This window comes from Condylura cristata, unplaced genomic scaffold (assembly GCF_000260355.1).
Source record: "Condylura cristata isolate star-nosed mole 26May11 unplaced genomic scaffold, ConCri1.0 scaffold00003, whole genome shotgun sequence".
Classification (NCBI taxonomy): domain Eukaryota; kingdom Metazoa; phylum Chordata; class Mammalia; order Eulipotyphla; family Talpidae; genus Condylura; species Condylura cristata.
In genome coordinates, this window is record NW_004567104.1 from 44,388,306 (window position 1) to 44,405,956 (window position 17,651).

Below are 17,651 nucleotides of genomic sequence, written 5' to 3' on the forward strand. Positions count from 1 at the left end.
TTTTCCTGTTATAAAATCTTAATCATCTGAATTTAGGGGTTTATAATAAAGTTTGTTTATAACAACACAGTTATAATCAAGGCACCTAAATGATTATTTAGAAAGAGGTGAGAATAATTAAGAAACATTGTTTAGAGAAAAAAAGGAATACATGTTTTAGACATTAAAATGCCACAAGATCTGAGAAACTTAGTGTATAAATTTTGTTCAGTACTTTCAATATGGCAGAAAATCATAAAGCTTGATAATCCAGAGCAATAATAACATCTATGGGAGCACTGACTGTAATAGAAGTAGAGGACACTCATATAATGAATCTTATTTTATGATCTTATTGAAAGAAGGGTCCAGCACAGTAAATTTTTCCTTTTAGGATTAGATGTGAGAGGAATCTCAAAATGGTGGCATATGACTCAGCTCCTCTCTTGGATACCCCAAATATATAACTTTATGGAAAAGTTCTGGAACAAGCTGATCAGCTCCTTTATAAAAAGAACAAAAGGACCAAATCAATAACTCAATAAAGAATTAGTTAAAACATATGCAGAAGAATTGGATAGTTATCCAAAGAAGTTATACAAGAGCAACATGGACATGAAAATATGTTCAGCATCACTAGTATCAGGAAAGTGCAATAAGAATCACAGTGAGCTATTATGCCATCTCTATGTGAATCACTATTATCAAAAAGATAAAAAATAACAAGTGTTGGAGAGGATGTGGAGAAAAGTGAGCCCTTGTGAACTGTGGGTGACTATGTAAATTGACAAAATCTCTGGAAAACAATATGGAGGTGTTTCAAAAACTACAAACTGAAGTACCAAAATGAAATAACAACTCTACCGTGAGTATTTACAGAGGGAAAAAAAGGATGAATTCAAACATACATATGTTCATTGAATATACATAGGTTCTTTGTAGTATTATTTACAATACACAAGCTGTAGAAACAACCAAAAGGTACATCTATGAATGGGTTAAGAAAATGCAGCACACACACATAGACAGGAACACTACTCAGTCATGAAAAAAGAATGAAACTCTTTGCATTCATGAGAACTAGGCTGATTTTGAGGGTATTCCACTAAGTGAAATAATCCATACGCTTACATGTGGAATCCAAAAAATCAGAAAAGATTGGTTACAAGAGAAATGGAGTGTTTGTGTGAAAGCGAGAAAGAGAGATAGATGAAGAAAATCAAGAGGTATAAACATCCTGTTACAAAATAAATTACAAATGTAATATACACAGCTTGTAGACTCATTAGTTGCATGATGTTGCAAATTTGAAAGTCACTAAGATGGGAAATAGACATATTGTGATGATCGTTTTGCAATGTATACAAAATCTTATCTGATCATTATGCTGTACACCTTAAACTAAAATAACGTTAATAGCAATCAAACTTTAATTAAAAATACTCTAGCTGGATGTGGACCTTTCTAAAGGCATAAGGATGGAGTCACAGAGAGAGAAATTTAAAAATGCTGGGATAGAATGGCAGATAAAATAAGCTTGTTAGTGAGGTGGAGAGAGATCTTTGTACTTTAAAGGTGACGCAGACAAAATATCAGTCATTTATGCAGAAACTTATTCTAAAAACAAGGTGCAGAGCATATATTAGCAGTTCCCATGGTCTCGTTCTTGATTGTCCTGGCAAAGTTAGTAGGGACTGTTTGGCCAGCATTATCAACTACTTGCTTTTGCATCCATTTAGTGTTTGATCTGCAATGCCTACAGAAGTAAGAATTAAAGGGAAACTCTCAGAAATTAGGAAGTTTTGGTTGGCATGCAGGTGTTAGCCCTAATTTACTCTCTAAGAGGTTTATACTTCATCTTACAAGCTTGGTGACTAATGTTCTTTTTTGATAGCCAGCAAGAAGCAATGCTTTAGACCTGCTTGGCTGCCCTCCTGGTGTAAGAGTTTGGCAGCCCTAGGGAGATGAAATTCTTCAGTGTTGGATCCGCCCATAGTAAAGAAGCAACACCCTCCCAGCCACTACTCTGTTGCTATGAAACAAAAGACGAGGAAGGTAAGCGAAGCAGGAAGTCCCGCCTTTTAGGTCAGTCGGCTTTGGCTCCCGCTCCCAATGCTCACGCCCACTCGCCCACTCCTCATTGGTCATTTCTCCAGTGCCTTGTATCCTCTCTCCCATTTCCTTTGCCGTTTCCACTTTCGCCCTCGGGTGAGTCGAACGCCCCCGTTTCCCTCTGAGTCCCTTTCCATTTGGGACGTGTGGCGAGCGGGCCTTCCTTCGGAGCCATTGTGTACTGTAGAAGACGTGGACCCGGCGGCAGTGCAAGGAGGGCGGGCGTCTCCCGCCCATTGGTGCCACCCGCTGTCAGGCAGTGCAGGGGCGCACAGGATTGGCCCAGCTGCGCGCGGCCCCGCCCTGGCTCCGCCCCGCGCCTGTGTCTCTGAGAGTGTATTACCCAGGGGTGGGGTGTCCAGCGAGTGGTCTCCTCCTCCAGCTAGTGCTGCTGCGGCGTCCCGCGGCCTCCCCGAGAGTCGGGCGGGAGGGGAGAGCGGGTGTGGATTATCTTGACGGTAATTGTTGCGTTTTGCTGTGTCGGTGTTCTGTGCTGTGGGTTGCTCCTTCGGGAGCGTGCTTTTACGGCGTTTACACACTCCCCGCCCGGCTGCCCTCGCACTGGGCTCGTGTATGTAGAGTAGGACCCCGCGCACACGCGTGTCTCTGGGCAGCTGCGGCTCGGGGAGTACAGGAGGGAAGGGGGCGCAGGGGAGTCTCAACGCCTTTTTTTTTTTTTCCCCCGGATCTGGGGTCCGGGGTCAGTCAGGCGCGAGCCACGAAGGAAGAAGGGACTGCCCCGGCTTCCAGCTGCTGTCGCCGCCTCCGTCACAGTCACATTTTGAAGAGGGGCATTTAAAGACCGGAACCGGGCAGGGCCGGGGGAGGAGAAAGAAGGAGTAAAGGGAAACGGGTCGCTATGATTGCAGATGATTCTGGGAGGTTCGTCCACCGGGGAGCCACAAACTGTGCGCCAGGGACTGACTGGGCTGCGGTTTGCTGGAGGCGCGAGGGGAATACTTTGTCCTTTCTCTGTCCACCTACCCCCCATCCCAATCTGAGAGGTCCGAGAGTGGCCGGGGAGGGGCCTAAGCCGGCAAGGGGCACAACGTCCCATAACAAAGCTTTGATCACCCCTCGGCCCCCCTCCACCACCTACCACCTCCTTGGGTAAAAGGCCAGGAGTAAAAGAAGTGAACGCTCTTCCTGTGTCCGCTCTTGTCAGTTTCTCACCCTCTTTTTAAATTGGGTCGTTTGTTGGTTTATTTGGCTCTTAACTTGAGGTGACTAAAGAACTGGGCACTCGCTTGTTCTTGTTCATGTGTCTGTATTTGGTGCTTTTGGCATAGAAAACCCAAGTCCTAAACCTTTGTCGACAACCGACCTGCCTCTTATGCTTGTGTAGAATAATGCTTAACGTTTATATAACTTTGGGAAATCTGAGTGAAAGTGAGGTTTTGAATAAGGCTCTCAAAAGGTTCCTAGGTACTTCAGTTCTAGTATTTTGAGTTGGGGTTGAGGCAGAAAGGGTGAGAACATTATTTTGCCTAGTTAGAGGAAACGCTTGTAAGTTGGTTTTGTTATTATGAGTTGGGTATTAATCAAGTTTTAGCTACTTGGAACTCAGGCACATAGATATTTTAACTCCTAGTATTTCAAAAGCAGATCTAGAGTCTGCTTACAAACCTACTGTGTGAAAGATTGAGAGTGCAAATTCTCTTGCTATTCAGAGTTGGATCTGGGACCCTTAGTTTTTTCTTACTATTGCAGCAGGTACAAGTCAACCTGTTCACTTTTCTGTTGGGGAATAATTTTCATGACCAACTAACCTTTCTTTCTTTTCAAAGAACTAAGATTCCAGATGGCAAACTCTATGAATGGCAGAAATCCTGGTGGTCGAGGAGGAAACCCCCGAAAAGGGCGAATTTTGGGTATTATTGATGCTATTCAGGATGCAGTTGGACCCCCTAAGCAAGCAGCAGCAGATCGCAGGACTGTAGAGAAAACTTGGAAACTCATGGACAAAGTGGTAAGTTTTAGCCTACTATGCCTGTAGGTAGACTTACTTATCCAGATAAATCATCCAGATTTACTTATGCTGTTAGTAATAATTACAGTATGGCAACATCTTTCAAATTGCATATTCATTTTCTTACATCCACTCTGTTTTGAAAAGTTGGATTCACAGCAAAGTTTTTTTTTTTTTTGCTTTTTTTTTTAATCTTTTGTCCTAGTCTTTAAGTTCAGAGTTCCTCTATATGAGTCAGATATGCAAAGTTTTACTGTTGACTGCTTTTTTTTTGTTGGTGCATGACCATAGAATAGTTTGGAAATGTTTGTTCTTCTATCAAGTGTCTTGCTGTTAGTAGCAAGAGTGCTAACAAGTAATTTGAGAAAAGTCTGTTGGATTACCATGACAGTTGCAATATATGCTGTTGAAAATATTTACAGGGAAAAGAACAAGTTCTATCTTTAAGTGAGAAAACAGTAGTTGAAAGAGTTTCCATTTTCATCTTTGAGAATTCATTTTCATTAAGAAACTTTTGTGTTGTTGTTAATGGCATAGTTACAGTTTCTTTCATCTTCTATTCCATTTTGAAACAGGAAACCTTTTCGATTGCACATTGTTTATTATGAAAGGAAAATTTATGATGGAGGTAGTGGTGCTGAGTATAAGAAACCTCTGTGGTTTCTGCATGTTGCTTTCATATGAAGTGCAACTTCACAATTAGAAATCAAGCTGATTGAACAGAGAAGTCTGAGCAACTGGAATCCATTCCAGGGGTCTAGTGAGGAAACCTATCTTACTGACAAAGATAGGAAATTAGTAGCACTGAGACATATGTACTTGATGTGTGGAGCTTCCCCTGAAGGGAAATGTTCGTAGCATCTTATGGTTTTATTTCATAGATATTTAGGGCTAATGAACTTTATGGATGCAGGGATCTTGATATCTTTATGTCTTTATAACTGGAAGACTGGAGATTTAAGAAAAGTTCCTTATGTAGGGATATATTTAAAAAAAAGTCTATGAAAAGATTTGGTAGCAGTTACCTTTAGTTTGTAATTACGTGCAAATACGTGCCACAAAAAGCCACCCTCAGTGGTATCAACAGTGTAGGAAGGTGATAAGATTTATTTTCTTTACATTTGTCCTATGGAAAGTACAGATAGGGTAACTACTATCATCCTTTGGTTGATGGTCTGGGGAAAGGCCTGCTACATGCAGAGCCAGAATATATTTGCCAGGTAAATATCCTTACTTTTTGGCTTTAGTGTGACCTATTTAAGCTTATGCCAATTCATTCACATTGTTATATTAAAGTACTCCAGACAGAATGATCTCATAGTGTCAGAAGATTGCAACTTGCTGCTTGAGGTCAGGTTTTGATTTTAGCATTGGATACTTAGGAATGAGGAATATGTAGTTGGGAAAATAGCAGCTTTGTGGCAGACCCTGCACCAGCTATCTTTGCTTTCTGAAGAGTATGCTCTTCAAGGTCACTCTCATTGCCTTAGTCATTAGTTGGGTGGAGAGAATCAATTGAAAGTTTTTGCCTGAGTTCTCTGTTATGTATATGGGCCAGACATAGGCCAGATTCTACCTGGACCTGTTCTTTCCTCCCCAACCCTTTTCTCTGAGTGGTCAGAATTTATACATTTGTGAGTGAGCGTTAGAATCAAATGAAAAAGATGTATATGAGGAAGTGGTGAGCCATAGTTAATAGAATGTCATTCTTTTTGAAACATTAAAATATGTGTGCCTAATTTTGGTCTGTAACTGATTGTTAACATAAGTTTTATCCACTTTTAATTATTTCACCATGGGTTATGGTAAAATACATGGTTATTTGATAAGTACGTTTTTGCCATTGCTTATTTTATTAACTTGGGTATTTGGGCTTAGCTTCTCCAGTGGAGAAACTTGACTCATAAAGAAATCTATTATCTGCAGTCTCTACTTAGTGGCATTTGGGTGCAGATATTGGCATTGGCACATTGTAGGGCTTTTCTTATGTGTCTTCATTATTTTAAAGGGTGAAAATCATGTTCATTTTTTAATTTATCTGTGAACTTTGAGGAAAGACATCACATAAGTCATTATAAAAGAGTTCAGTATGTTTATTGCTATCTTACAGTAATTACAATAATTAGTAATTATAAGTATATTTTATTTAATATTATGATACAGAAACATCCCCCACATCTGTTTATCTTTTTTCTTCTTTGTCAGTGGTTAAGGAAGTGGTTCATAATATCAACATTGTCCTGGTGATTACATCAGGACTTTTATTATTAGTCCAAAGTTATTCCCTCGACACATTACCTAACTGTTTTGTAAAATAACTGCAATAAAGTGAGTTTAGTCTGTGAATAACAGAAAATAGCAACTTTCAAGTTTAACTGGTAGTTACACAAAGGGAAGGGTTAAATGTTTAGTTAACTTGTTTCCTTTGTGAACCCTCTTCAACATTGTAGGTGTTAGACATAAAAATATGAAAATAAGCTTCAATTTCAGAGTGTCTCAACGACCTACAAGTAAAATAACTCACTTCACAGAGGATAAGATGCACTTTTAGGTTATAGGGGGAGTATGTAGTTGCTTCACCCTTCCCTCACCTCTGGAATTTAAAAGGGTCAACTGAGATTCCAGTTTCAAGTAAATTGTTATGTTTTCAGAGGGCAGGCTTTTTATACAAGGGCACTCGGAGTAAGAGAGAGTAATTGCTTGGTTGTGTTCTCTGTAAGATGTAAAGTATTTTGTAACAAAACATCGATAGCACAGAGTTAGCATTGTGCATTTGTTGAGAAAGAGAATAGTAGCATGTCCCAAAGCATCCCATTAAAACATGCTTTCTGACTCTTGCTGTGTCTGTGTAAGTCAATAGCTGACCTAAATCTTTTTCAAGTCAGTGGTTGTCTATTTGATAGTGTTAGAACTGCTCTCCTTGAAGGTACAGCTTGATTGAAATACACCTGAAATGTGGAATCTGTTACAGAGATGAGGTTTCTTAAACACTTAATAAACTTTATTGAGGGCCTGCTATGTTCTTGTGAAGTGCTTATTAACTGGGGATGCAAAGCTCTACATGGCACAACTCTGCCCTTGAACTGTTAAGGAATTCGGAGAGCAGCATGAGAGCCAGGCATACACATGGATAATTGCCCTGTAATATGAAAAGGACTGTAATACAGACTCACACAAGTACAGGGGCAGCAAAGTAGCCAGCATCCACTTTGTTTTACTGGCCACTGTCAGACAACTGTCTGTCTGGGTCCTGCTGGCCAATCCCTTTAGGAACGGTATTACTGTACTCTGGTTGGAAATGCTGAGGTGATGGTAAGGAAATGACTGCTAATCAGTATAGTAGGAATGATAATTTATTAATGTGAGGTTCCTGAGCATGGTTCTCACAAGCGTCTTAGCCAGGTGATGGAAACTATAAGAAACAATTTCCCTTCTAATAAATGCTAAATGTACTTAGCATACATGGATGTTCAGGAAATTAAAAATAATTAATTGATGCCAAAGAATGGAGCAAACTGAGTACCTACCTACTTATTTGTCTTGCTGTCCTTGTCATTTATATGAAATTGCATTACTGAAAGAGTTTTAAAAGCATTTAAGAAGTGATGATGCCAAAGAGCCTTTTCCTGCTTTTCCTCCTCAGTGCATTTAGTACATTGTGAAGTTTGAAATATAATTAATTTTATACCTTTCTAATATCCCTGTGACCATAATGTCTTTTCAAATTTATCAATTAAAAATGCTTGAATTGTATGAAGGTTTTTAAGATAATATGAGTAAATGTTCTTTTCTAAGTGAATTTCTCACGTCTCTGAATCCCTCGTGTCTCCAGGGTACCAATTTAGAGTCTGTATGCCTATTGCTGTGTTTGTTGCTTTTGGACTATCATGTTGTTTGCATTTTTACAGCAGGAAATACTATTTGTTTGAATTATTCTTCACACATTTCCTTTTCCTTTTGGATTTTTTTTCCATATTTGCAGAAATATGGTTACTTAGTGGGCTTAGATAGGGAATGATAATTTTGTTTAATACTGTTAGACTTTGAATTTGTGCTGAGGTAAATGAAGTGATCCCAAAGTTTGCTGTTTGTCACTTCTCAGAAAAGTTTTTGATAAAGTGAAAGATTTAAGGGAGTGTTACCAAGGCTTACTTTGGCTTATCCTTTTGATATTAGGTGTACATTAACTGAAACCTTAATCAGTAATCTTTTCACTCATAGCATTTTTACTATTCGCATATTGTTTATTTTCAGTTGTATTTTTTTAGAGATAATAGAGGTTTACAGTAGGGTATATGATTGAGAATTATAGGTTCACACCTCTTTAGTGATGTTAACCACACCACACTTGCCACCAAGACACCCATAGTCCTCCACCTTCGACAACTTCCTTTCTTTCAAAGTGAGTCTATATGGTGTGTCTGTTGATTTCAGCCAGCACTTATTTTTCAAATCCCAACTATGGAAAGATAGACATAAATGACCATGCCATAAAGTGGAAGGTAGTAAGTTCTATATAGTATGACTGGATTGTGTGACATAGTACAGGTCAGAGGTGAATGTTCCTTGCTAGGGGTGAAAAGTTGATATACATACAGCTTGGTGGAGGTGCCATCCTGATGTTTTTTGGAGAGTGTTTGGATTCCAGTGAAGCAGTGTACTTATGCCAAATTAATGCTAGGTAGAGGGAAACTATTGAGTAAAATAAGGTAAGTAGAAAGATAAAAATGTTTCAATTACTCTGTCAAGGAACCTGGACTTTATATAGCAGGTAGAGAACCACTAAAATCTGTAGAGTGAGGAAAAAGTCAACACCATGCTGTGATAGATTAGTCTCTTGACACTATAAAGCATGGATTAAAAGAAAAGAAACTTAAAGCTGGGAATGATGATCAGGAAAAATTAAAACAGATTGGGGAAGAAATAATAAAGAACTGAGCTAGAGAACTGACTATAGGTATAGCAACTGTTGGCTAAAATGTGGGAGGCATTTTGAAGGAAAATATGCAGGTTTTGGTGTCCCTTAGTGATAGAGAATGAAAGGGAAGTGAAGTGAAAGTGGCTCTTGAGGTTTTCAGCCTAGTTGACTCTGAAGGCAGTGATGCCCTTAATGAGATAAGGAACATAGGAAGAAAAAGAGGAAGCTTGACCATTGATGCATTGATAAGCTTGTTTTTGGCAATGGTAAGTTTGATATGCCAGAGTGAAATCCATTTTGAAGACAGAAAATTGAATGTGCAGTTCAAGAGAGACATTGAAAGTACAGACATAAGTTTGGTAGCTATGCCATAATGATAGCATTTCAAATTATGGAACTGTGAAACGATTGATAAGACAGAATTCATGGTGCGAATCAGGAAAACTTGGACATTGGAATATTTGGTGTTGGGGAATGTAACTATAATTAGATGATAGTGAAGAAAAGGTAGTCCTGCAAAGAACAGTGAAGAGAGAAGTAGGAAAAGATTTAGAGCATTTTCATTTACTGCATAGGAACAGCTTCAATAGGGGATAGTTTCAGGTTCTGAGAAAGCTAAGTTCAAACTCAGGTAGAGAAAAACAAGCAGGAAGAAAATTAAAACCTCAATTTCATGAGTAGAAGTTACTGTGGACCTTTCAGAGTGCTTTCAATATATGTGATGGGCTGGATTAAAGAGAGTGTGAATTACTTGGAAATTGTTCTAGAACTATGTGACAGCTAGTGAAAAGGAAGAAAATTCTAATAGATAACTTAGGGTTTTATCTGAGTGTAACGTGTGTGTGGCGGGGGGTGCTGTAGAACTTCTGGATTGAGTGGAAGGAGGTGTATAAAGGGGGGAGGGTTGAAAATAGAGAGGAGGAGGAAATTATTGAGGCTTTGCAAACCTGGCTTTAAATGAAGGAGGGAAGCGCTAAGAACAGGTAGATTTAAATGGTGCCACAGTGCTATTTTTATCTAGTCTGCTTAGATATATATTTGAAGTTTTCTTTCTTAAAGATATAAGTTTTTGGAGTTTTCCTAGTAAAGAAAGAAGCATTTTAAAATCTAGGCAACAAAATTTTATACTGATATTTAAATATCTTTAAGTTCATGCAAACTGTCTTCCAGTCAGTTTGCACTACAAAAGTAGTTATTACTTTAATATTCTATTTGTCAAAAGATTGCACACATGCTAAGTGCTGAAGTACTAAGATACTGACTGATTCCACATGAGAAGTACTGATCTAGGCTTAACTTTATTTTCTACAAAAATGACTTTAAAAAAAAATATTTATTTATGGTTACACACTAGGGTATAGGCCAGAGGTTTGGTGGGTGAGAGGATTCACCAGAGACAGAGTGGGGAGCAGAACAGGCAGATCTACTAAAATACACTGCTGAGGGGAGCCACAGAGAGGAGTGGTTAGGAGAGGTCTGCTGCGCCATGTGGGTGACTCCTTGGCCAGGATTCAAACTTGTGCTGCAGTGGCTTTGGAGAGCTTCATAATGTGGTGCTTTAACCTGTTGTGCCACCAGGGAGAACCCACAAACAACTTTTTAAAGGTTTCATGTAGTAAGAATTTTATGTTAAACTTTATGCTAAAAGAAGTCATAATTATTCCTCCAAAGTGGGGGTTCTCTTTGTCTGATTTATTTACTCTCATTGCGGATATATCATTTGTAAAATTACTTTACCTGTTATGGTTTTCCCTCTCCTCTTTCTGTTCCTCCTCCCCTTATCAAATATTTATTGCACATCAAGTATTCTGTACCAGGTGATAGGGACAGATAGATAAGCTAGCTGTCACTCCACCCTCAAGGAAGTTCCTTTCTCATTGGGAAGCAAACAGTGAAAAACAAATACACAATTTATATTTTAACTATAATTAGTTATAAAACTAGTTGTGACTAGTTAATTATAACCAGTCAGTTATTTCATGGTTCTTATATCAATCTTCTAATGGAACGTTCATTGAAAACCACAGGAATTGGTAGTACCCTCCGCCCCAAATGTTATTAAAACCTGTATACTAGAGTCATAACTAATTTTATATGCTAACCTATTGTTTTGCCCAAGTGTATGTAGCAGTAATTTTGTTTTATTTAACATAAAATTATATGTAACATATGACATTTTATATATTCTGTATGATTTTTATATTACATTTTATACTGATGTATTTTATACTTTTTCATACGTAGTCATGACTTTCCAAATTAAAGTGGAAAGAACCAGAAAAACCTCACAGATACTTTTTATAAAGACATTTATGTAACAGCAATAAGGAACCTCATAACATTTAAATGAAGAACAAAGAGAAGGGGGATTTTTTCAGGTTTTCCTTATTATCTTTAAAAAATGTTTGATTTTCACCTTGCAGGTACATTACTTGATTTTACAGCTGAATGTCCCACGAAGTAAGGTGTGTTGTAAGGGTGGTCTATGGTAATACAGGGACTGTTCCTTACTTGATATTTCCATTTGCATAGTAGAATTTTTTTCATGTTTTTCAAGAGGTGCTTTGAATCTTGTTAGCACATAGTATGTTAGCTTACTTAAATAGCTATTTGTTAACCTTTGGCTAGAAATATCTCTTGTTACCTTTTGACTAGAGATTCTATTAAGTCAGAATACTCTTTAAAAGCAAGGGTATTTCACGAATAATTCTTACAACACTAGTAAATACCATGTTACATTTTATATATATGGTAGGTATAATTAATCACACATTTTATGTATGTGAACAATGCAGGCTTATATAGAGAGATCTGCTTAAAATGTTTAAATCTATGTAAACAACTACAATGGGCGATTTTAAATTATTATGGAGAGTGCATGACCGTCTCCATTAGACTTGGTATCTCCAGATCAGGCTTCTGAGCAGTAGAGTCAGCTAGGCTCTGTTTCTGTGTTTTAGTATTGTCATGTCAAAAGGAGAGTTGGTCTTGTTGGTCTTCATTGTCCTCATATATCCTTGAGTTAATGACAGTGTCAGCATTTTCAGCCTAGTTCCAATATTAAGTTCTTTGTCGTATACTTAACAAGTGAAGAGTAACATTGCTTGTGAACCAGTCTTTTTATGTACTAGTCAGTGCCCTAAAAAGTTCATCATTATATAATGTGACTGCAGATTTTTTTTCATTGTGAAAGCTCTTCTGTGAGCTTTCTAGGGAGCAACTTAGTTATTTGTAGAAGAGGTCTAAGTCATTTGAATTTGAACTTGAACTTTGTGGTAAGCTTGATTTTTCTCCTTCATATAATGTTTTTAGAAAAGCAATTTTTCTTTCCCTGACTTTTTGCAGATCCTTGCACATAGCAGGCACTCAATAAATATTTATTGAATTGAATTGAATTTGACCTGCTTTGAAGTCATAGCAATAGTGTAGGGTTATTCATTTTCAGCTGGAGCTGTCATAAATCACAGAGTGTAATACTAATCCAACAGATGAACTGCAAACTCATAGTACAGCATTGTTTGTTGCTCGTTTCCTAATGTGATTTTGGAAAACTGTGTGGCTTACAAGGGCCTTGACGAACTGATTCTGGCCTATTTCAAATCTGCTGGACTCTCACCTAAGGGCTTCCTGTGCTTCCTGCTCCCTCCAGATGACATATTGGCTCCTCTCTTTGAGCAACCTCTTTGCCTGGAATATTCCTTTTGCAAGCATAGGTATGCATTTCTTGATACTCCCATGTAGCTGTGAGTGAGCTGCTGCTTTTTGCTTCTAGCACTTTGTAAATACCTCCATTAGAGACTTAAATTTTCCCATAATTCCTTTTTAAAGTCACCAGTCTTTTTCACTGGAAAATTCCTTGAGGACAGGCCTATGATTTATTCCTCCTTGTGTTCCCTAAAGCCTGTAACAGTGCCTGAAACAACTGTATGTAAAATTAACAAATGGATCCTGAATTTCATGTAGATTTGCAAGTGGAATAAAAGAAAAATGTAAATGAACTTAGGTAGGGGTCATTAATTGTATGCCTAATTCTAATTAAATTGTGATATAGTCAGAAAGCAGATCAGCCTGAGATCCAGAAGATGCAGGCTCTTGTGTTGAATTAATGATTTTTTAATAGTCCCTTAATCTTTGTAGTACTTAGTTTTTTTATCTGAAAATGAATGGATTGAACAGGATCTTTATTGAGATCCCTTAGAGCAAGAATTACATTGCTCCTAAGTTAATTATAGAGAACTAGGTCTCTTCTGCCAGCCTCCTTGAGGGAGAAAGTATGTTCTAGTCATCTGTAATTTCCTTGGCACTAAGCTCAGTATCTGGAATACAATAGTTATTCATACAATTTTACCAAATAAAGCAATAAATTCCAGGAGAGAAATATAGTTTAGTAAAGCAAATGAAAAAGAGGTCTGGTAAAGAACAGTAAATTAAAAATCTATAACATTTAAAATAGTTGTAAAACAATGTTTAGAATGTCTGAAAACATCAAAATGTCTGAATACCTACAAGAAAATTTTTATTTATCAGTTAAAAAATTCACCAGTGAGAAAAATAAATTTGAAACTGCTTGTTCCCCTAACTATAGACAGCAATGTATCAGTCTATGATGGTTGTAAAAGTTTTATGTGGCTGAAATTAAGCTCTGTCTGCTGTAGAATTTTGGTGGTAGTATCTGGAACTTGCTTATCTACTCAGAGCACTGTCTTTTAGTTTTAAGAATTGAAAACTATACCTATTTCAGGCAAGATTTGTTCAGTGATTGATATATGTGTGATTTAGTTACCCTGTAGATTGGAACTGCCTGTCTGATTAGATGCAGGTGTCAGGCCTTTTAACTATCGCTTTATAAAGATAAGGCATTATTAAATAAGTTAGATACCATCTTTCCTTTCAAAAAAAAATTAGGAAAGATAAATAATATTCTTATATTTAAACTATGCCTATATTTTTGGGTTATTGAACTGAAACTAGTATAGTTCAATAGTTAAAAAGGCAATATAATCATACTATTTATGTGTAAAAAATAATTATGAAGTATTCTAGAGCCAATCAACAAATCCACTGTTTAACCATTTCTTAGGTATGCTAGCTAATTCTGTTCTAGGCATTTATTCAAAGACCAAGAGGATAGGATAATGCCCTCAGTTAATGTGAAAAATTGGTTGTCTTAAGTAAGGGGATCATGCTTGATAGTGAACCAGATTTTTCTCCCCACCAAAATATGACATGGTTATTTCTTAAAGAAAGCAAGCGAGATAGTATTCACTCATTTTTTGCTTCCATAACTTATTGTTTGTGATTCTTGAAATTATTGTTCACTGTTTCCTCTTTGGCTTAGGCACTTCTATGAATACCGTGTTTTCATAGAACTCAAACTTTATAAAATTTGGAGGGATGTTTTTAAAGAAAAAAGTACAAAAATACAAAATTGGGTAGGCAGTTTTTTTTTTTTTTTTTTTTTTGTAGGTGAGATGTTGGGCTAGTCAGCACTATGCATGCCTCTTATTCTGAAGCTATTCTTTTATCACGATGCCAACGATAATTTTACAATTTACAGAAATATCTGCATATCCCACGTGTACCCTCCCCTAAAGCCAAACTAAATGTATCTCTAACTCAGAGTCCCATTAGCCAGCTTCAAGAAATGCATAAGAAAGCCTGCTCCCTCCCAATAGGAGGTTAAGTGTATCCAAAAGCAAATCATACAGGAAAAATATAGGAACCATAACCAAGTTTGTGTAAAGTTCCTTGCTTCTGAAAAATTTTCACAGGCAGCATGTTAAGGCCCTAGAGAAGAGCTGAGTATCTGGGAGACCCTCAGGTTTCTCCTTCGCTAGCATCTGAGTAAATTTGCCCTCATATGTCCGTTACCTTTTGCAAGAGTACTGTGACTAAACTGTGCATACTCTGGTACATTTCACATGATTTCATTAAACAGTTGTTTGATTGGAGGATCTTTGTGCCCTGGTTTGTGGGCTACATAATATGAGATGGGTTGATCTACTTCTGATTCACTCCGTGAGCATGTAGATGTGAATATAGGAGTTGAATTACTACTTTTGCTTGTTAGCAGAAGGCATTTTCAGTTCTGCAGGCAGCCCTGAACGCCTCAGTGGCCAGGAGGCACCTGATGGAATGACTGAACCGTTATGTAACACGTGCTTATGGGCATGGGAGATAATCTGGGCAGGTGGAAAAGACTCGTTCTGACCTGACACCCATTTACTGCTTAATAACTTGGTTATTAAAATTGTCCCTCTTTGTTTTATTCTCCTTAGGGTTTAGGAACAATACACCAAAACATTAATTAAAAATCTATGAAAGAACCAGCTGGCAGCTCACTGTAGTAAAATACACCTAAATGTGAGACACTGCTTGCCAGCAGAAGAGGCCTGTTTCCTCACTTTTATTTTAAAGAGACTATTAGTGGTATATAGTAATTAGCACATTAGCTTTCTATTGTGCTTGAAAAATAGGCATTGTAAAAGAAAGGATGAAAACTTAAGATTTTTTGATATAGAAAATGCTGAATGGGAAGAGGAGAAAAGATCTAATTCTGTATTAAATACAGATGCTTATCCATTCCTTGTAGATCAGAGGTAGTAATTTCAATATAAACATATTATGGAAATGAAATATTACATAGCTAGATATATTTTTCAATGAATTATGTATCATAAAATGTTTCATTTTTACCATTTTTTTTTTAGGTCAGACTGTGCCAAAATCCAAAACTTCAGTTGAAAAATAGCCCACCATATATACTTGATATTTTACCTGACACATATCAGCACTTGCGACTTATTTTGAGTAAATATGATGACAACCAGAAACTTGCCCAACTCAGTGAAAATGAGTATTTTAAAATCTACATCGATAGTTTAATGAAAAAGTCAAAGCGGGCAATAAGACTGTTTAAAGAAGGCAAGGAGAGGATGTATGAAGAGCAGTCCCAGGACAGGTAAGAATATTTCAGATTTTATTTGTTAATGTTAAAATCATCTCTATTGCTTTTTGCTTCATAGCACAAATGTTACCATGTGCTTGTTTTGGTGGAAGTGTCACACATTTGTGTACTTGCTTTTCACATTATTTAAGCCTTGTAGTTTTACATAAATTGAGACAGTGTTCTTCATTTTTTTTTTAAATAGACTTTTTAGAGGAGTTTTCAGTTTACAGAAAAATTACTAAGAAAGTACACAGTTCCCATATACTTTCCTGGCCTGCCTCCCACACAGTCTCTCATATCCTTAAAATCTTGACTAGCTTGGTACATTTGTTACAACTGACTCATTATTGGTATAGTATTGTCACCTAAAGTTCATAGTTTATATTAGGATGCACACTTTGGGCTACACAAACCTACTAGACTTGATAAATGTACATTGTCATCATCTGCCATTACAGTGTAATATAGAATAGTTTCCCTGCTCTAAAATACCCCATGTTCCATGTATTCATTGCCTGTCCCACCTCCACTCTGAACCCCTGGTAGTCCGTTATCAGAGTATTATCTCAGTAGTTTTGCTTTCTTCAGAGGGTCATAGAGTTGAAGTATATGACTTTTTCACTGGCTTCTTTCACTTAATGTGCATTTAAGTTTTCCTCATGTATTTTAATAGCTTTATAACTCGCCTCTTTTTTATCATTGAATAATACTTTATTTCAATAAATGGATACAGTGTATCCATCCATTCACCTAATGAAGGTCATCTTGGTTGTTTCCAAATTTACACATAAAGCTACTATATGTGTTGGGTTTTGTGCGGACATAAGCTTTCAGTTCGTTTGAATAATACTGTAGGAACATGATTTCTGACTCTAATGGTAAAGTTATGTTTAATTAGAAACTCCCAAACTATCTTCCAAAGTGACTGCTTCATTTTGCCTTTCCTTCAGCAGTGAGAGTTCCTGTTTCTCCACTTACACTCCAGTAGCACTTGATATTGGAATATTCTCAAGACACAGTCTTGTGCGTGTTCTAGATATGTGTGTGGGAGATATGGCTTCAAATTACATACTCTGACTAGAAACTGGGAAATTGAACAGAGGTGAAAAAGATTAAAGTTATATCAACCGAATCTTCTTTTATAACTCGGTTTCTTGACCTCAACAAAATGTGTTGTTTGGATATTTCATTATTAAATTACATGGTTAATATTGAAAATAAAATAATTTTCCATTAATAGGGCATTTATAGAATATGTACTGATAGTCAAGATTTCCAACTTGAAAGACAAATATCAATTAAAATATATAATGTCTTAGCGTTATTAAGTGAATTTTAGCTAAGACATCTCTGGATTTTAAATATTTCTTATGTATAGGAAAACCTATAAGAAACCTCTAATTTGGCTTTTGGGTTGGATAAACTAACCTCATTTAGTCTAATGCCATAGGGTTTCATTATCAAAAAATCTCTTATGTAGGTGTGTAGACTGAAGTTGTCTGTAAATACTAGCCAAACAAATACCTAGAATAAGTAAAATCATCAAATTAAACATTGGAAGATTCCCTACTGAATAAAATGACACAAATGTTTACTTATTCATAATTTTCTGTCAATTAATAATGACTCCTAATAGGCAGAGCCATCTAACCAATTATGTAACTGTGGAATCATCACTTACTAGGCCAATTTATCTTGAAGATGGTAATCTTAAATAGTTTTCC

At 36.9% G+C, this 17,651-nt stretch overlaps 1 protein-coding gene across 2 annotated transcripts in view; it reads left to right on the plus strand.

Moving 5' to 3' along the window:
* Nucleotides 1-2,498: 2,498 nt before the first annotated feature.
* The window catches only part of CBLB (Cbl proto-oncogene B, E3 ubiquitin protein ligase), a 178,436-nt gene continuing 163,283 nt past the window's right edge, over nt 2,499-17,651 (plus strand). For both annotated transcript variants that reach the window (XM_004675235.2, XM_012733931.1), the window contains exons 1-3: nt 2,499-2,549; nt 3,879-4,060; nt 15,689-15,939. In XM_004675235.2, the coding sequence (XP_004675292.1) occupies nt 3,893-4,060; nt 15,689-15,939 (419 nt within the window). In that variant the 5' untranslated portion in view covers nt 2,499-2,549; nt 3,879-3,892. The remainder of the gene's footprint in view (nt 2,550-3,878; nt 4,061-15,688; nt 15,940-17,651) is intronic.